Genomic DNA, 21,022 nt, shown 5'->3' with positions numbered 1-21,022 from the left:
TATTTCATACATTTCTTTCCAGGCCTTTCTGAAGTCATCCTGCTTGTCATTTCTTACATCACAATAATATTCTATCACTATCATATAGCACAGTTTGTTTAGCCATTGCCCAATTGATGGGCATTCCTTTGATTTCCAGTTCTTAGCCACCACGAAAAGAGCTGCTATAGATATTTTTGTACAAGTAGATCCTTTTCTCTTTTTGGGGATAGCTTTGGGATATAAACCTAGCAGTGGTATTGCTGGAAATTGTTCTCCAGAATGGTTGGATCTTTTCACAACTCCACCAACAGTGAATCATTCTTGTCATTTCTTACAGCATTGCCTTTTTCTTATTTACAGTTTGCAGTATATTTTTTATTTTGTTTGTCATTTGCATTTCTTTGGTTGAAAACTGTTTATAACCTTTGTTTGTTTTTGGTTTTGGTGGGGCAATGAGGGTTAAGTGACTTGCCCAAGGTCATACAGCTAGTGTCAAGTGTCTGAGGCCAGATTTGAACTCAAGTACTCTTGAATCCAGGGCCAGTGCTTTATCTACTTCTCCAGCTAGTTGCCCCTGTTTATAACCTTTGAGTACTTTTCTTTTGGGGAATGATGCTTGGTCTTAAATGAATTTGTGTCAATCTTCTATATATTTTTTTCCAAAAATATTTGATATAGAGATTTTTGTTTTGTTTTTTGGCCACTCAACAATTTCTCTTAGTCTGGTTCTGTCCTTAAAATTATTTTGAATAGGGCAGCTAGGTGGCGCAGTGGATAAAGCATTGGCCCTGGATTCAGGAGGACCTGAGTTCAAATTTGACCTCAGACACTTGACACTTACTAGCTGTGTGACCTTGGGCAAGTCACTTAACCCTCATTGCCCTGCAAAAAAAAAAATTATTTTGAATAAACTACCTATATATATCAGAAGTATCTTATGAAAGTGGAATGATGAATATTGTGTGAAAAGTCTTGGTTATTTTAGCTTTCCTATTGTTTGAATTTTGAATAAATTAACATACTATTTTAAATTATAGTATTAATAGTATTTATGACATGTTATTGAAATAAGTAGATACATTTATTCAGTCAGTGTTTTGATACATAAATATTTCTTCCTCTTTCTTTTCAGCAATGCTGTGTGCATATTTTACCTGGTTCTTCGAGCTCTGGACACTGTGGAAGATGACATGACAATCAGTATGGAAAAAAAGGTCCCAATGTTGCAAAATTTTCACTCCTACCTTTACCAGCCGGATTGGAGGTATATGGAAAGCAAGCAAAAGGATCGGCAAGTCTTAGAGGACTTCTCAACGGTATTAGCACTAAAAATATTCCTCTTATTTTTTGACGGATGATTTATGGTTGCCAGCTAGTTGCCAAAGGCATGAACCAGCATTACATGAAATTACATGAGGTTCAGAATTGATTTTTATCAGTGTAGTAGGGCAGGTCCCATTTTACCAGAAAAATAAAGAATGGGAAATATATGCTTTAACCTGCAGTCTTGAGTCCACCTTTTCTATTTGGATGTGAATAGCATTTTATATCATGAGGCCTTTGGAATTGTGGTAGATCATTGTATTGATCTAAGTTATTAAGTTAATAATCCTTATAATATTGCTGTTATTGTATAGATTGTTCTTCTGGTTCTGCTTACTTCATTTTGCATCAATTCATATGTCTTCCCAGATTTTCCGAAACTATCCCTTTCATCATTTCTTTAAGCACAGTAGTATACCATTGTATTCATAAGCCTTACTTGTTCTGCCATTCCACAATTGATGAGCATCCCCTCAGTTTCCAATTTTTTGGCACCACAGAAAAAGATGCTATAAATATTTTTGTACACATTTTTTCTTTTTCTTTGATCTCTTTGGACCTTGAAGTGGTATTGCTAGGTCAAAGGGTATTCAGTTTTTTAGCCTTTTGGGCATAGTTCCAAATTCTTCTCCAAGCATAATTAATTAACTGCAGTTCAGTCCATCAGTCTCCTTATTTAATTCTGCCCCCAACTCATCTTCCAGTGTCAGTGCCTGTACATTTTTTATTTAATGCCTGCTTGTGGTAATAGAACTGTAAGACATGAAAAATGGTAGTTGTATTATGTTTAAAAATAGTTATTTTGGGGGCAGGTAGGTGGTGCAGTGGTTAAAGCTCTGGCCCTGGATTCAAGAGGACCTGAGTTCAAATTCTGTCTCAGACACTTGACACTTACTAGCTGTATGATCATGGGCAAGTCACTTAACCCTCATTGCCCTGCAAAAATTAAGGAAAAATAGTTATTTCCCATCCTTGGGGAAATAATAGGTCACATTTAAACTGGTCTCAAGGTAGCTGGTAATGTAACAGAGCACTGAATCTGTAGTCAGAAAGATTTGAGTTCAGAAATAGCCTCAGATACGTTTTAGCTGTGTGACCCTGGGCAAGTCACTTCTATTTGCCTCAGCTTCCTCATCTGTAAAATGGGGATAATAATAATAATACCTACTTTGCAGGATTATTGTGAGGCTCAAATGAGATAATGTTTGTAAAAGCATTTAGCACAGTGACTGACACATAGTAGACAATTTATAAATACTTATTCCCTCATTTTCTTTCCCCCTTTTTCTGTATACCCAGTGCATATTTCTAATGCACTTCCATATATCTGCCATTGTTAGGAAAATCTAAACAGAGAACCAACCACAATAACCTCTTAACTCAATAAAATCCAGTGACTTCTTATGTTCGTGATCAAACACGAACTCTGTTTTTAGTCTTATTGTGCATGTGTTCTGTTGTCCTGCCAAACTAGTCACCTTACTCTTACTCATACATAGTATACTCTGTCTCCCTTTTCCATATCTTTTAACTGGCTATCCATATTCCTGGAATGTACTTCCCTCCTCACCTTCCCTTCTGTATGTCTCATCTCGTCACTTTTTTCCCTGATACCCTATTATAAAAGACCTTCACTTTCTCTCTTCTCATTCTATTAACAGCTTACAATTTGGCTTCCAGTCTCATCATTCCACTGAAACCACTGTCTACAAAATTACCAGTTATCTCTTGGTTGTCAGATAATCCTCATTTTCCTTGACCTCTCTTCAGCCTTTGACACTGTTGATCACCCTGTTTTCTTTGATATTCTCTTATCTCTAGATTTTCAGGTTATCCCTCTGTCGTGGATTCCCTTCCTCTTAGAACACTTCTCAGACTCATCCCATAGGCCTTCTTCTACACTGTTTCACTTGGTGATCTCATTATCTCCTCTAGAATTAATCACCGTTTCTATGCTGTTGATTCTCAAATCTACTTGTCCTGCCCTAACTTTTCTACTAACCTCCATTTTCACATCTTCAACTACTTGTCTGATGTCTTGTACTGGAGGCACAGGAAACATTTTAAACTCAACATTGTCTTCTCCCCAAAACCCTCCATTACATTTCTTACATTCCCTCTTACTGTTGAGGACAACACCATATTCCAGTTCCTTTAGGCTTGAAGTGTAGGTGTCATCCTCATTTCCTCACTGTCTCTTACCTCCCATATCTAATTTGTTGCCAAGACCTATTGATTTCACCATTGCAGTATCTCTTAGGTATGTACCCTTCTGATACTGCTACCTCTCTGGTCCAGCCAGGCCCTCATTAATTACCTCATGTATGGAAAGTCTGCCTGCCTCAAGTCTCTCCCACTCCAGTCCATCCTTCATCAGCCACTAAAGTGATTTTCTTAAAGCACAGGTCAGATTCATTCTCTCTCTCTCTCTCTCACACCATCTTTTACTTGACTTTTAACTCCAGACAAGGGGGGCCCTGCTTCTAGGCTACACTACTGTCCCCAGCTTCAGAGGGTCCAGGTGTTTTGGTTTGAGGGAGGGCAGGTTTTTCTCTTGCCTGGCCTGTTCTCTGGTCTGAAGATAACCTCAAGCCTACTTACTAAACAACCAACCAGCAAAGCTTTCTGTGGTGTGGTTCTTAGCTTTGATGAACCTGTGCCCCTCCCCCACCTGGGCCTCCTGCCACTCAGGATTTCTTCCTGGTTCCCTGATGGGGAGGGACAGCTGAATTCCTCCCTGGGTCCAGCTGACACCCCTGCACTTTCACCCCCAGCCAACCATTCAGCCCTCTCACCTGACCGCAAGCTCAGTTGCAGAAGACACTGGTGCTGCAGCTGATTCAGAGACTCGGGGGTTAGTTGATTCAGAGGCTCGGTTCCTCTGGTGCGGCATGCCTGTGGTCTCTGTCAACACGATCACGGGGTTGGACTTTACCAGTAGCTCACCATGGCCCCCTTTAATCTGTCTATGGCTGGAAAATAATCTCAGCCCATATTTTTGTGAATTTTTCTGTTCCAGGGTTTCTTTTATTGCTGTTTTTGGGGTCTCGGTGTCTCTCTCTCTCTCTCTCTCTCTCTCTCTCTCTCTCTCTCTCTCTCTCTCTCTCTCTCTCTCTCTCTCTCACACACACACACACACACACACCAACTTTAAACTTTATTGGCTCCTTGTTACTTCCAGGATCAAATACAAAATCATCTGTGTCATCTTCTTTTACCTTATCTCCAACATGAACTTTTTGACTCAGTGATATTTTCAGTTCTGGGCATTTTCTCTGACTGTTCCCCTTGTCTAGAATGTTCTCCCTCTTCATCTCTGCTAGCTTCCTTTAAGTTCCAACTAAAATCCCATCTTCCACACAGGATGCCTTTCCCAACTCCTCTTAATTCTAGTACCTTCCTTCTTTTAATTTGTTTGTATATATTGTTTACTGTGAGATTGTGAGCTCTTTGAAGTCAGGGTCTTTTACTTCTTTTTGTATTCCCAGTCCCTAGCACAAAGCCTGTCACAAAGTAGCTGCTTAATAACTATTTACAGACTGGTTGGCCTCAAATGTTAGAGCTTTCTTCCCTCTGCCCCGCCCCCCCCCCCCAATAATCTCATGTTTTGTATATATCTATGTATGTAAATAATGTCTTTTCCAGCTAGACTGTATTTTGTGCAGTATTTTTGGAAGGTTGGTGTTGTTTCACTTTTTGTCTTTGTTTCCCCAGCACCAAGCACATAGTAAGTGATGGGTTTATTTTACATAGTTTGGCAATTTCCAAAATGCTGTCCTCAGAATTATGTGAAGTAAGCAGCATGAGTATTATCCTTATTTTAAAATTGAAGAGATTAGAGAGCTTGTGACTTGGCTAGTTATATACCTTGCATATGGTAGATTTGAGACTTGAAGTTTAGTTCTCTTTACACTAAATTAATTGCCCTTCTAAGTGTTCTATTGAATACCTCCTTTCAGTAATCTATTTGGTAATGTGATATAAGAGATCTAAAATGAGGGAGTTGGACTACATAACTTATACATGGTAACCCTGGGAAAGGGAGCACCTGGGGTGGTATCAGTATCTTGATGAGTATGTACCTCATGACCATTTTATAAGTCTACCCGTTGGTGATTAGGCTTTCCTGAACTGAATAACATTAAACAAACCCACAATCTGGATTGATAAACTAGAATTCCAGTTTATTACTTTGCAGAGGTTGATATTCCTAGAAAGTGAACCAATGCTGAACCGCGCTGTGAAGTTCTTTTTGGTGGATAAATCCTCTGAGGAAACCAACTTTAAAAAAAAATAATCAGAAGTTGTCAAGCATACAGTTGAAACAACCAGAGTTAGTGTTAAGGGAAGTTTGTATCATTAGGATAGTCTGAATGTCCATTCTCTAGGGATAATTCCCTAGAACCCTTAGTGGTTGCCTGGAAACAGCATCCTCTCTCTTAAGCAACATTAGAGAAACACTGCTGTTCTTTCTCTAGGATCTTTCTTATTGACATCAGATTTTTTTCTTTTTAAAGCGTTATTGATGTTTTGGTTTTTTTACATTATTAACATTTCTTGACAGTTTCCCTACTCCTCTCTCCACACACATGCCAAAGAACCTTCCTTTTTTTAAAACAAATTAATATAATACCAACATCTTAGAATCAATTTCTTAGAAAGATATTTACTAACCTCTCCAATTGTGGGATATATAATATAGTTGGAGATAGTTGGAGCTTGCAGCATCTTGATCACACAGAATTCTTTAAGGTGTCTGTGCTGATAAGTAAAATGTAACAAAATTGTTTCTATAATTATGGCCTAGACGGTGCTTTTATATAAGATCCCTTCAAGGTGTTGTTATTATTATTGTTATTATTAATTTTTTTTTTTAGTGAGGCAGTTGGGGTTAAGTGACTTGCCCAGGGTCACACAGCTAGTAAGTGTTAAGTGTCTGAGGCCGGATTTGAACTCTGGTCCTCCTGAGTCCAGGGCTGGTGCTCTATCCACTGCGCCACCTAGCAGCCCCTCAAGGTGTTATTATTTTACCAGTGTTTTCATTGGTCCCCATGTAGGAAAATTTTTATCCCTGACGGTTGTATTTGTTACTTCAGGAAGGAAAAGCAGTAGAGATGTGCTATACTTATAGCTAAAATCTTTACATTGCTTTGTAGTCTGGAAGCAATTAATTTTCATTACTTCTCAACTCCTCTCAGCCATTTTAAACTACTTGATGAAATATACAAGAAAATAAAAATAACTAGGAATCAGGAAGAAGAAAAGGATATACCAGATATTCCAGAAAAAAAGATATACCTACTGGATTAAAAACCCTTCTTCAATTCAAATATTTATTGAGCTTATTAGGTACTGTGTATAATTGAAGAGAAGTAGAAAACAAGATTCCTTACTTTAATATGTTTATAGTTTTCTTAGATAATATCTGTGCAAATGAAACATGAACCTTATAAGAATGTAATTAAGTGCAAAATTTGTGATTCAAATAAGTGCTATAGATGGGATCAGTAGGAAGCAATTCACTTTGCCCAGAAGCAAATTGATTTGTTCATCTTACAAAATGCAAATATTTTAGTAACTATTTATTTTGGAGTTTATGAGGAATTAATTTATAGTGGATTTTATCTAACCTAACATATTAGTTCAGTGATTATCTTGCCTACCTTCTCACCCCATACTAACCCTTTCCAAAAGTGAAATTCAGTTATTTAATTCAACAAATATGCTTCAGTGGTTCGATGCCAATTAACATGGCATCCCTAACCCTCAAAGAGTTTGTAATCTAGAAAGGGAAATGATACATTTACAAAAAAACAACTATACAATACATAATACAGGGGAAAGAGTGCTGGATTTCAAGGTCAATGTTATACTTTTCACCCATTATGTATCATTATTGCTGTTGTCTCCTGGTCCTCAGGTCATTCTCTTTTCCTCCTCAAGGAGTACAGGTCCTGGCTCACTGACTTCCCTCTTCCTTCCAATTCCTGCCCTTTATGTTAAGGGACTTTAAACAAACCCCAACCTTCCTGTTCTTTGGTAGTTTTCTCAAATCCCTTGACTCGCTCATACATTGCACAGGGGTGATCACACCCTAGAACTTAAAATTACCCACAAGTGTTCCCCATCTTTCATTAAAAATTGATATCTCTTTATCTGACCATCTCTCCCTTAGGTCCCATCCCTCCCAAGCCTGTTCTTTTCTCTTTTCAAGCTGTTGACTTTTTTCTCATGACTTTACTGTATCATTCTCATTTTTCCCTCTACCTCTCTTTATCATCAAAGTCCTTTTTGAGCACTTCTGTGGCCTGAGACCAATTCATATTTTTCTTGGAAGCTTTGGATGTAGGAGCCCTGATGTTCCTATCCTCTTCTGAGGATGCACCTTGATCTTCCTTGTCACTAAAGAAACTCTCTATGATCCACATCTTTTTGTCTGCTCATCTTGCCTGCCTATTTTTTGACTTTTAACTCCTTCTTAAAGTGGGGCACTGCTTCCAGTCTGCACTGTTCCAAGCTTCAGGGGGTCCAAGGTGGTATGATTTAAGGAGTGGCAGGTTCTTCATTCACCTGGCCTGTGTTCTGGTCTGTAAATAACCCCAAGCCTACTTGCTCTTCAACCAGGAGCTGTGTTGAAAGCTCTAGCAAGCCTGTGCCTCTCCCCCACCTGGGCCTGCCACTCAAGATTGCTTCCTGGTTCCCAGCAGCTGTGGTAGAACAACTGAATTCCTCCTCAGCTCCAGCAAAGACCCCTATAGTCTTCCCCTGGCCAACCACTTGACCCTCTCATCAGACTGTGAGCTTAGTTTCAGAAGATGCCCATGCTATAGCCAATTCAGAGGCTCCAGGGGTAAATTTCTCTGGTGCAGCCTGCCTGGGGCTGGATTTGTGTCGGTTCAACTGTGAGATTGGGCTTTACTCCTACCTTGGTACTGCAGACCCCTCCTGTGGAACTTCTAAGCCATCTTTGGCTGGAAAATGGTCTCAGCCCATCTTTTCATGGGTTCTGCTTCCATGCTTTTCTCTCATCAGCACTTCTGTTCATTGATATTGTCTCAGTCTTCGATGTCTGCTCTGTCTTCACTTTCCTGCTTTCCTAAACTTACAGTTAACCAGTTCAGCCCTACACTGTCCTCTGCTTTGACATTCTCACTTCCTTGTCCTGTTACCACTCATCCCTTGCCAAATTCTTGTCCAGGTGTTTACCTTCAGCTCCTTCTGCCTCTATTCATGCTGTTGAACTCAGCTGACAGCAATGTTTTCTCAGAAGTTATTCTCTCTTTTTTGGGGGTGGGCTAGTGAGGGTTAAGTGACTTGCCCAGGGTCACCCAGCTAGTAAGTGTCAAGTGTCTGAGGTCAGATTTGAACTTAGGTCCTTCTGAATCCAGAGCCAGTATTTTATCTACTGCGCCACCTAGCTGCCCCCCAGAAGTTATTATATCTTAAGAGATAGCTAGTGATACAGTGACTAGAATGTTGGGCCTGAAGTTAAGAAGATTTGAGTTTAAATCCAATGTCAGATACATACGGACTGTGTGACCCTGGCCAAATCACTTAACCTGTGTCTGCCTCAGTGTCTTCAACTATAAAAAGGGGATCATAATAGTTTCTACCTGTTGTAAGGATCAAATGAGGTAATATTTATAAAGCACTTAACATAGTGCCTGGCACATAGTAGGTACTAATAAATGCTTATTTTCTCATCCTTTTTTCCCCTCAAGCCTCCCACACTTCCTGTTCCCCCCACCCTGCCATTTGAGGATCTCATCTCTTATTTTACTGAGAACATTGAGATCATTAGCTATAAGCTCTGGCTTCTCCCCTTTTTACCTCAGAGCCCCTTAAAATCCTTCCCTGTTTTATTTCCCCAGGTTCTAATAATGGGGTGGTCTTTCTTGTTAAGGCTAGCTTCTTTCCATGTGCCCTCGTTCACATTCCCCTCTTCATCCTTTTCCTTCTCTAATCTGTAGTGTCTCCCTACCTTACTAGTTCTTTCTCTGCTGCCCTCCGATCTGCCTGTGTCTCCTATCCTTAAGAAAGCTACACTCTGGGGGGCAGCTAGATGGCGCAGTGGTTAAAGCACCGGTCCTGGAGTCAGGAGTACCTGAGTTCAAATCTGGCCTCAGACACTTGACACTTACTAGCTGTGTGACCATGGGCAAGTCACTTAACCCCCATTGCCTAAAAAAAAAAAAAAAAAAAAAAAAAGCTACACTCTTCACTTGACTTTGCCATTGCTTCAGACAATTATCTTTTCTTTATCTCCTCCCTTCGCCAAATCCAGGAAAAGCTATTGATTCTCCTTGTCTCCACCTCCTCCTCTCACTTTTCATTGCTGTTGTCGGTGATAGGGATGGTGCATTAGGCATTCCCTTAAGGGTGGCTCTCCTCTATTAGAGCAGTAAGGGCCACACCAGCAGTGGGGCCAGTAGTTTGTATGGATGATCTTCCAGGGTGAGCAATTTGTTTTTCTCTTAGAGGCTGTAGGGAGCCAGGTTGAATAGGAAATGACAAGGTCAGACCTGTGCTTTGGGACCTGTATTGAGGATGGATTGGAGAAGGGGAGAGTCTGGAATCCTGGAGTCCAATCAGAAGGTTGTTGGAATAGTCCTTTTGAGGAGTGAAGAGGGTCTGAACTAGTGGAATAGATGTGTAAGTTGAGAGGAGGAGATAGATGGGATATATTTGGGGGGGCTAGAATTGACCAAATTTGGCAACTTAAAGGTTATGTGGGGGTGACTGAAAGTAGTCTAGAGAAGGCATTGTGAGGGGAGGGAGTGGTCAGTAAACGTCTGTTAAGTGCCTTCTGTGTACCAGGCACTCTGCTAAGTAATTTTCAAATATTATCATACTTGGTCCTCACAACAACCCTGGGAGGTAGGTGGTATTATGATCCCCATTTTACAGTTGAAACTGAGGCAGATCCAAACTAAGTGACTTGGCCAAGCTTCTCAAGAGATGCTTATAACCTAGTGAAAGAAGACAATACACAAGGTGGAAGCTGAAAGGGGAGAGGGTGTTGACCACTAGAGGTTACCTGGTACAGAAGCATGATATTCCTAGAATGGATAATTGACGTGTCCTGTCTCTCTCCACCAGCCCCCCAAGCTGAGACTCTCTTATGGGAGGCCTTGGGAGGAGTTCATTCATTATTCCACCCTCCAGACTTCTAATCAGAGGGGAGAGGAAACTGAGGATGCTCAAGAAATGATGAATATCAAGGCTCAATCAGTCTTCAAGATGATGAGATTTCAGATGATGAGCTTATTTGGGGAGAGGCATGATGAACCATCGAGGAGCAGTTTTTGGAAAAGAAAGTGAACTCCTTGTAGGAAGAGAATATTGTTAGGGATATTTTTGGTGTGTCCAGGGGTATTTGATGTCCAATAAGCCAATTGGTAGTCTGGGACCAGATCTCAAAAGGGAGGTTAGGCCTAAGAATTTGAGATCTGGCAGTTATCTGTTTACAAATGATGATTAAACCTAAGACAATTGTAGGAATCACATATGGAAGAGGAGTGAGGCCTAGGGCAGAACTTCAGGGGACATTCACAGTTATGGTTACTATGTGGATCCACTCAAAAAGAACAGGCATACAGGTAAGTAAAAAGTGAGCAATGTCAAGAAAACAACCTAGGGAAGAGAGATTATCTAGAGCAAAGGAATTGTTCATTGTCACGTTTGAAGACTGAGGAAAAATATCAGATTTAGAACTAAGAAATGGTTAATAGCTAAAGAGAGCACTTTGATTTGAATGGTGCAGTGGGGATCCAAAATACAAGTGGTTAGGGGCAGCTAGATGGCGCAGTGGATAAAGCACCGGCCCTGGATTCAGGAGTACCTGAGTTCAAATCCGGCCTCAGACACTTTACACTTACTAGCTGTGTGACCCTGGGCAAGTCATTTAACCCTCATTGCCCCACAAAAAAAAACAAACAAAACAAAAAACCCCCAAAACAAAATACAAGTGGTTGAGAAAATTGAGTCAGAAGAAAGGGAATAGAGGCAGTGAATTTAGTGCTGCCTGCCCTCCAACCCCCATTTAAAATAGTTCCTGCAAGTTTCACATATACAGATGAGAAGACGATTTATGTAATCCCCTAATCTTGGAGAAAGGTCACAGGCTATATACAGTAGGCCAAAAATTGTCTCCCTAGTTGAGTGTAAGCTCCTTAAGGACAGGAATTGGTTTTGCTTTTGCATTTTATCACCAGCACATAGCACAGTATCAGGCATCCATTGTTGTTTGTCCTTTTTTGAAGAGAACCAGTGACTTTATTGGTTGATGGCTTGACTCATTCATGAATTGGAATTAAGTGAGACAGAGTTGCTTAAAGTCATCAGCTTCACTCTTTTCCAGAGTCATTGAAGTACAGTCAAGACAAGTCAGGATGACTGGCAATGGCCCGGATGCAGTGGATGACCTTGGCATCTTTGCCTGACCAAGCTCTAAGGACTCCACAGCATCTGCTTCAGCTGCCTTCAAGGTCATTGAAACAAATTCTTCTCATCTGCCCATTCTGCTAGTGGAAGTCTTCATGTGCTTGGGGATAGACACCCCTCCTTCCCTCCCTCCCTCAATTTACGGATGGGTTTGATGCCTTTTGGTTACCCTTAACCTGGTTTAGCCTGTCTGGCCAGACAGTTTACTGGGGTGGGGCCACTGTGCATGCTGCTGCTTCTAGGGGCCACGGGTGAGAGTTGGGTGCCAGGTGGATGAGCAGCCCTAAGAAGGGCTTGCCGAGCCCTCCTACCAGAGGTGCTAGCACCAGGCATATAAGTAAGCATTTAATAAACAGGATCATAGTATCACAGATTTAAAGCTGGAAGTAACCTTGGAGGCCATCAAAGTCTGGCCCCTTCAATTTTACAGATAAGGAAAATGAGGCAAACAACGGTTAAGTGACTTGTTTAGAGTCACACAGGTAGTAAGTGTCCAAGCAGGATTTGAATCTTCATGTCAAAGGATATAAGTTAACAGTATTCTTATAGTCACCATCTCTCAGGAGGGCTTGAGAGTGATGAGATGGGCCTTCTCTAAAATTTGCTTGTGTTAGAGATATCAACAAGTGAAAAGAACACTAAATATTGACCAAGGTGGAATTATTGTAAATGTTATAACATTTTGGGGGCTTTGCAGATGAAGTTCTGTTTATATATTGTCCCTATGAAGAAAATGTCACATTACTTTGGCCTATTGTGTACTATGTGACCTTTCCCTAAGATTACAGGGAGTTATTCAGGTCATCTTCTCATTTGTATATGTGAAATATGCAAGAACTAATTTAAGCTTACATAAAGCTTTGCTTTGGATTGTGCTATGGTTAGATATATGAAATTGAAGACTGATGCTAGTCTTGGCTATGTTTAAGGAGTACTTATGTCATCGATCCACTCCTTGGTTTGGTTGGGATTTTTAGAGTAAACATGCAATCCCAATTGTCACTTTTCTGAAGGTATATTTTGTATATAATAGATGATTACTAAAAGTTTATTGAATTGACTGACATATATAAGTAGCTAAAAGGTAATGATGTAAGGAAAGGCTTACTTTTAAGAATAGTGAAAGAAAACCCCATCCTAACAGTATTACTTTGGAAACTACCCCCAATCTGCCCCTTCTCCTCTGGACTTTCCTATAAATAGACTGTCTTGGCCCCGGGGAAAAAAACAGAAGAGGGGCATAATTAAAGGAAGAATCAGTGAACCTATTAGATTGATTTTATTCCCATGGAAAGCAAGAGCCAACTCTGGAGATTGGCTTGAGATACATGTTTCCTGAAAGATTGAATAAACTGAACTAACTGGTTTCATAATCTATTTGGAGTTTCCTGTTGAAAGAATAGTTTTCTTTCAACAGGAAACTCCAAACAGTCCAAGTATGTAGAAGTTATTTCTTTTTTTTTTTTTTTTTAATTTTTGCAGGGCAATGAGGGTTAAGTGACTTGCCCAGGGTCACACAGCCAGCAAGTGTTAAGTGTCTGAGGTCGGATTTGAACTCAGGTACTCCTGACTCCAGGGCCAGCGCTCCATCCACTGCGCCACCTAGCTTCCCCAGATATATTTATATTTTAATGTGGATAAATAATCTTACTATTTTCTAACATTTCATATAAATTTTTCATGTTGGTAGTGTGCAAGTTGTTTACAAGTATGTCAGCTGTGTTTTTAAATGTCTGAAGAAGCAACAAACCAATCTAACATTAGCACCAAAAACATTACTTTAAACTCTTCATCCATCCTAATGTATACCAATTTAGAAAAAAAAAAAAGATATTTGGTGTGCTCTGTAGTCAAGGGGAGTTTTTCCTTTTTTTTTTTTCTGAGGCATTTGGGGTTAAGTGGCTTGCCCAGGGTCACACAGCTAGTAAGTGTTAAGTGTCTGAGGCCGGATTTGAACTCAGGTACTCCTGACTCCAGGGCCAGTGCTCTATCCACTGCGCCACCTAGCTGCCCCAAGGCGATTTTTTAAAAGTCAGATTGGGCAGAGAATGTAAAATTTTAGTTCCAGTTGGAAAATTTTATGCCTTGCTTAATAGTATTTAAATATGGGAATTAGAAGCATGGAGCCTGGTTTCAGCTATGGAAAAAGGCTTTCTCTTTTAAATATTGTGTGTGTGTGTTTGTGTCTGTGGTTGTCATTTATAATAACTTAAACTGGAGAAATGTGTAGAATGTGAATGTGTAGAAATTTTAGGCAGAGCCTAAAGCATATGTTTTATGTATAATCATTCTGATTTTAAAAAGTCATTTCTCCTAATATCCCTATAAGTGTCATACTGATTCTCATGGTTTCTATTTTTTATGGATTCTGATACAGGTCTCCTTAGAGTTTCGAAATCTGGCGGAGAGCTATCAAGTGGTGATTAATGACATTTGTCAAAAAATGGGGCATGGAATGGCAGAGTTTTTGGAAAAGAAAGTGAACTCCATGCAGGAATGGGATAAGGTTAGTGATATAAGTGTGTCAAGGGGCATTTTGTAGAATAATGGTAATACTCAATGCCAAGAACTAGGCACAAATCAGATAGCTCCTATCTGTTATATGCCTATTTTTTATACACATGCATGTTTTTCTTTACCTGTATATATGTATATAACATACTAACCATTAAAATCACAACAGGTCAGAGGTGGATTTCTGCATGTTGTTCATGCCCTGAGGATGTTACATATTTATCTGGTCAAACTTGGCTTAGGCATCTAAGCATTAGACTATAGAAAAGCCATATGGAAGTCTTAAATTATTACTGGGATCTATTGTTAATTTATAGCTTGATAGGTAAATTGCTTTTTGCCTTGGTTTCTTTTTTTTTTTTTTTTTGAGGCAATTGGGGTTAAGTGACTTGCCTAGGGTCACACAGCCAGTAAGTGTTAACTGTCTGAGGCCGGATTTGAACTCAGGTACTCCTGACTCCAGGGCTGGTGCTCTATCCACTGCGCCATCTAGCTGCCCCTGCCTTGGTTTCTTAATCTGTTGTAATAGGGGTAACAGTGGCTTTCTCATTTTTCTTCTCTCCTACTAGTTTAGTATCAAGTATCTGTGTTGCTTCCTCTTCTAACTCATTTCTAATCATACCCTTCACACAAGTTTCATTCAAACTCAGGGGGTGCTGGAACCAGTTTAAACCTATTGACTTTTGAAGAATAGATTAAAATGTCAATACTGTTGTGGAATATATGTGTGTTCCTGGCTCTTAACAGAGAACTTAAAGGAAATGGTCCGAACATGCATGTTGTATGAAGCAACTAGAACTTGCTTTTTCCTCTTCTGTCACTCCCTTCCCCTGTTATTTTCTTCAAGAACTAGTAAGGGGTGTGGTGGAAAATGGCTACAGGAGTAGGATTTGAAAGACATGGGGGAAGTTATGGCTGTTATAGACTGCATCCAAAGGAGGAAGACAGAAGAAGTTGTTTTGGAATAATGAGTGTAAGAGAATTGTGAACCTAGGGAAAATAATCATAGCTTTTACATTAAATGATTTGACTCTTCATAGGTAGCCATCTTTGGTTCATCCTCAGAACTTGAATAAACAAGGATGTTGGACGAGTGTTTTTTATATAATAAAGTTCACGATGTGAAAGACTAGGAAACATAACCTTGTAGGATAACACACATGATGGGCTGAGGTGGTTGATAGAAGTTTGAGGTGTGTACATGCATATGTTTTATGTATTCTTATACAACTTGGATCAGATGAGTGCAGTTTTTGTTCACCTAATATTTCTTTTTCTTTTTTCTTTCTTTTTTTTTTTGTGAGGCAATTGGGGTTAAGTGACTTGCCCAGGGTCACACAGCTAGTAAGTGTTAAGTGTCTGAGGCCAGATTTGAACTCAGATACTCCTAACTCCAGGGCCGGTGCTCTATCCACTGCGCCACCTAGCTGCCTCATACCTAATATTTCTTGTGGACAGTGATACATAACAGTTGTGAAATATTTGTTATGCTCAAAATATTCCCTAACATGTCAATTGTGTTGGAACAAATTTACATTTTTCAAAACAAGCATTGTAGCAAAACTTGACTGTATTTTTCTCCTTTGTGTAGTGTTGAAGTCACACAGTAGTAATATTACATTCCAACTCTCCTTTTTCTGTATTGCCATATAGAGTTAGGTAGCTTTACTTCTAATTTCATCACACTTTTAACTCTTTCCCAATTCTTTCGCTCTTGGGTACCATGCCTATGTTATAATCCATCACTATTGCAATGTGCCTTCTAATACTGTTCTTCAGATTTGTGTTTAATATCAGAGAGAATATTTGTTTGCCCATTGCATGATTTACTGACTGTCCTTCCTTATGTATGTCTTAGAGGTTACTTTACTTTTGCTTTTATTCACTTCTGAGATGGGGTGGCGAGGGTTTCGGGAGTGGGTGGGTGGAAGGAGAGAGGGAATTCTGTAGTGATTTTCCCACAGTTTGAAAAAAAAAGAATGCTTTTATTAACCAACTTTTTGTTTATATAAATGAGATTTTTCTTTGTATAACCATTAAAATAGAAATCTGTTGATTGTTAGTTCCTTGCTATCTTCTTTACAGTGACTGACTGAAGCGACTGTTAAACCTTGAAATGATTTTGAAATCCTTAAAGTTGTAATTAAATTTAATATAATTTAGTTTCTACTAATGAGAATATTTGAACATAACATTGCATTTACTGACATTGCTAAATAACAAAGAATTTACTGTAGCTCTTTAAAAAATAATCTTTTGCAGTACTGTCACTATGTTGCTGGACTAGTAGGGATTGGCCTTTCTCGTCTGTTCTCGGCTTCAGAGTTGGAAGACCCCATTATTGGACAGGACTTGAAGCTTGCCAATTCTATGGGACTGTTCCTACAGAAGACAAACATCATTAGAGATTATTTGGAAGACTTGATGGAGGGAAGAGAATTTTGGCCCCAAGAGGTAACAGAAATCAGGAGCTATGAGAGAAAACATTCCAGAGACTTTAAAAAAAACACCACTTATTAGAAGAAAGATAAGATTCAAGGACTTTATTTTCTAAGTTTTATTTGCTCAACTTTTTGCCTTCCTGTTGACTTTTTTAAAAAATAAGGTGGTGGGGCAGCTAGGTGGCGCAGTGGATAGAGCATTGGCTCTGGATTCAGGACCTGAGTTCAAATGCAACCTCAGACAATTGACAATTACTAGCTGTGTGACCTTGGGCAAGTCACTTAACCCCAATTGCCTTACCCCCCCCCCAAAAAAAAGGTTATATTTAAAGCTGTTAAAATTTTATCATTTGGAATTTTGTGGATTAATGGAATAGACTATAAAGTTGAAGAATTTGAATTCAGTGTGTCCAATTGAAGATTCACATAAACTTCATCAGATAATGTGATTTTTAAAATTTTGAAATTGTCATACCATAGGAGGCTTTACATAGTTTAACACCATAAAACTGACTGAAGGTATTACAGAGGACTTTCTTAAACATATAATCCAATAAGTGTCTTTTTTTCTCTTGTCTGATCATACTCAGTGTCCTAGTTTTACATCTCGTAGAATACTTAAGTGTTCAGGAGTCAAATTGTGATGGAGTAGTTAAAGAGAACAATTTCCCTATAATTGAAATATCTTATGTAGTCTTGTCACACCTCTACAGAAGAATAAATGATGTTTGAAAAAGAATATTTTTGCTCTTACTTGAAGAGCTAAGTTAAAGTCATATATGTTTTAAATTTATAATTGACATTTTTCTTAATGAATGTGCTTTGGGATCCAGTTTCTTTACATCTGCATTTCTGTGCACTTCATTTTGATTATAGAACTATTAAAAAACCAAAACACCTTCATTTTAAATAGACATTGAAATCTGTAGCATCTCCTTTTCTAGAGATCCTAAGGAGAAAAGGAGAAACATTAATCCACCTGGAATGGTTAGGTACTGTGTAAGGGCCATGAACTTAATTTATTTTCCAAGTCCTCTTTTAGCATTATGATTTTTTTAGATCAAGGTACACACTTAATTGAACTGTTTATATAACTCTCAAAGTATTCTCTTTTTTTTTTTCCTGGGGCAATGAGAATTAAGTGACTTGCCCAGGGTCACACAGCTAGTAAGTGTCAGGTGTTTGAGGTCAGATTTGAACTCAGGTCTGAATCCAGGGCCAGTGCTTTATCCACTGTGCCACCTAGCTGCCCCTTCAAAGTATTCTTTAGGTACAAACTAACAGAATTGGATAGATTTTAATTAGTATGGTAAAATTGCATAAGGGTAAATGTAAAGGCCTTAATTCAACTTAAAACAACCCTACAATTGCACAGATGCAATTTTCATTCTCAGGTTTACTGGAGGATTACAGGAGTTTAGGGGAAATAAGTATTGCCTGTGTTTCTGGGAAAACTTTAAATAATAGGGTGGTAGTCCTGTTATTTATTTGTATTTTTATTATATATTTGCATTGAGATTATGGATTAATTTCATTTTATCAAAGGAAAAATGAAAATATCTTCATGGGAAAGGTCCAGTTTATAGTGCCCACATCTGTTTGTTATATTTCCTTGACTAAAATCTGAATTGACATGTGGTGATTGTTTGAACTTTGGCCATTTTGGTAAATTTTAGAATGCATTGTTTGAGTTTTGCATGCAATACTGATTGAATAATTGCTATTTAATATTTTTTCAGTCGTTCTTAGAGGTTGGCTAGCCCTTTAGGATAAATAAGTTACTTTTAGAAGCTTCATTTCTACTTTTAGTACACAAGATACCAAAACAGTAACTTATTAATGTTGTGATATTTAGACGTAGTTACGTACTTTGTCCAGGTGCCTACCTTACTTGTTAGGGTATAGTTTACTCCAGAATCTAATCTATTGAGTCATCACTTTTGTTTTGCCTTTAGGTAGTATAACTCTTGTCAAATGTACAGACCTGGGTTTTAGTAAATATTCCGTATTGTTGCATGGATTCTTGAACTCTTTCTTAATTTTCACTTGTGTAATATTTTTGCATCATTCATTCCTAGGCTTGGAGTAGGTATGCTAAGAAGTTGTCTGATTTAGCCAATCCAGAGAATATTGACTTGGCTGTCCATTGTCTCAATGAACTGATTACTAATGCCTTACAGCACATCCCAGATGTCCTCACTTTTCTTTCCCGACTAAGAAATCAAAGTGTGTTCAACTTTTGTGCTATTCCACAGGTATGCATGGGGCTATCCTTAGTTGGGGGTGGGAAATGGTCTTCTGCCTGGATCTGCATTTATTTATTTCTCCTCTGATCTGGGTTCATGGTTATGATTGCTTTTAAAAAATGACAGTAACTTGTTTTGTTTTGCTTATGAGGAAAATTCCTATATATCTGTCCTTTCTATTGTTGCTTCATAAAGATCAGGTTAAAGTACAAGATCTAGGTCTATAGGATCTTTATGGCTTTTAGATTATCAGCTTCTAAACTAGCCATTTTCACCTTTTGAATCAGAATCAAAGAAAATATTAAATAATTTTTCGGTTAAATAATCAGGACATATCTTCTACATTAAGGTACTTCACTGTTCTTGTCCTCAAGACAAAGAAACCTGTCCCTATATATTGTTCTTAATTTTACTTTCTAAGAATTGAATGTGGTTGAAACATTTTTGCTTTAAATGGATAATCAGGTACAAGATTGTACTTATTTGTGTAATGGACTATTAAGACTGATTTTTGATACTATTTTGTTTTAATTAAATACTTTGCTATTGGGTGTGAGTAGGGGAGTTACCTACATGGTAAGAATGTCAAAAGTTGCTTGTTTGGTAACTTCAACATTTGTTTGCCTTTGGTGGCTTCAGATGACAAGGTGGAGATACAATAGAGAATAGGAACAATAAAAATTGCATGCCTGCCCCCATTTTCCATTTACTCTGGATATACCCTCACAAACACATGTGCGCAGTACATATGTTTGTATATCTCTTTGTTAGCTATTTGATTTTAGAATAAGAAGCATGATTCCATGTCCTTTCTCGGCAGGGTTGAGTGGGGAAAGAAAAAGGATAAATCATGATGAATATTGATTTTTGCTTCTTGATTACTTTTTTCTTGACACTCGCATCTTGTTTCATAGGGTGCTCTCACTCTACATTGATTTTCCTTGTTTCTTTCTGGGTTACAGGATTGATTAAGAAACTTCTTAGGGTTGTTTTTGGTTTATCTATAGGTGATGGCTATTGCTACTCTGGCTGCCTGTTATAACAACCAGCAGGTATTCAAGGGCAGGGTGAAGATTCGGAAGGGGCAAGCAGTAACATTAATGATGGAAGCCACCAACATGCCAGCTGTCAAAGCTATCATGTACCAGTATATGGAAGAGGTAAAATTTGTTTCATATGCCTTGGGTAACTTTTATGGTGCATGCATGTAATTAGAGATAGAATGATGATGTTTATTTGGAAAAAATGTTTGAGAAATTTTAGAGCAATAGAACAAATTAAAGTCCATTTTAAATATAAAGACATATACAAGAGTGAAAAGGAGGGGGCAGCTAGGTGGTGCAGTGGATAAAGTACCAGCCATGGATTGAGGAGGATCTGAGTTCAAATCTGGTCTCAGACACTTGACACTTACTACCCCTCCCCCCCCCAAAAAAGGAAAAGTTATAATGTGCCAGTTGATAGGTTTAAATTTAGTATTTGCTTTATCCTACTTTGTGGATTACTTCAGGCCTCTTCATATCTTTTCTCATTGGTAATAATAATGCTTTATATTTCTATAGTGCCTTATTGTAGACAAAGCAGTTTCCTTTTTAAAACATTTTAAAAAATTAAGTCTACATTAAAAAAATTTTTTTTTGAGAGGTGAAGTGTGGTGTATAAAGAGCCAGCCATGGAGCCAGGAAAACTGAGTCTCAGGTCTCACTTTTGACACATCCTCTGTGTCTATATCTATATCTATATACACAGTATATCCCAGTATAACTCTGGGAAAGGAACTTAAACTTTCCACAAATTCAGGAAATTCTCTTAAAGACTCTCAGTTTGAAAAAGGTGCTGAGCTGCATTGGTAGTTTTCTATACTAGTAAAATAACAGGCCAGTCCCTTTACCTGTCCTTTAAAAACAAAAATTTTGAAGATCAAAGAACATGAATATTTCTAGACAAAAAGGAGGCTAGAAAAGAGGGATTGTATATGAAACTTTAAATCTACTGTATACAGTTTTAAGTATATTTTGTATATAACATGGTAGTACCAACATTGCCCTATTGTCTGGATTCCCCTCGGGTCAT

At 38.5% G+C, this 21,022-nt stretch overlaps 1 protein-coding gene across 2 annotated transcripts in view; it reads left to right on the top strand.

Moving 5' to 3' along the window:
- The window catches only part of FDFT1 (farnesyl-diphosphate farnesyltransferase 1), a 45,580-nt gene that overhangs the window by 16,061 nt on the left and 8,497 nt on the right, over positions 1-21,022 (top strand). For both annotated transcript variants that reach the window (XM_043984999.1, XM_043984998.1), the window contains 5 exons: positions 1,115-1,298; positions 14,126-14,254; positions 16,525-16,716; positions 18,782-18,958; positions 19,957-20,109. In XM_043984999.1, the coding sequence (XP_043840934.1) occupies positions 1,115-1,298; positions 14,126-14,254; positions 16,525-16,716; positions 18,782-18,958; positions 19,957-20,109 (835 nt within the window). The remainder of the gene's footprint in view (positions 1-1,114; positions 1,299-14,125; positions 14,255-16,524; positions 16,717-18,781; positions 18,959-19,956; positions 20,110-21,022) is intronic.

This window comes from Dromiciops gliroides, chromosome 2 (genome assembly GCF_019393635.1).
Source record: "Dromiciops gliroides isolate mDroGli1 chromosome 2, mDroGli1.pri, whole genome shotgun sequence".
Classification (NCBI taxonomy): Eukaryota; Metazoa; Chordata; class Mammalia; order Microbiotheria; family Microbiotheriidae; genus Dromiciops; species Dromiciops gliroides.
Note: the sequence above shows the minus strand (reverse complement) of the source record. Positions and strands in the feature narration are given on the sequence as shown.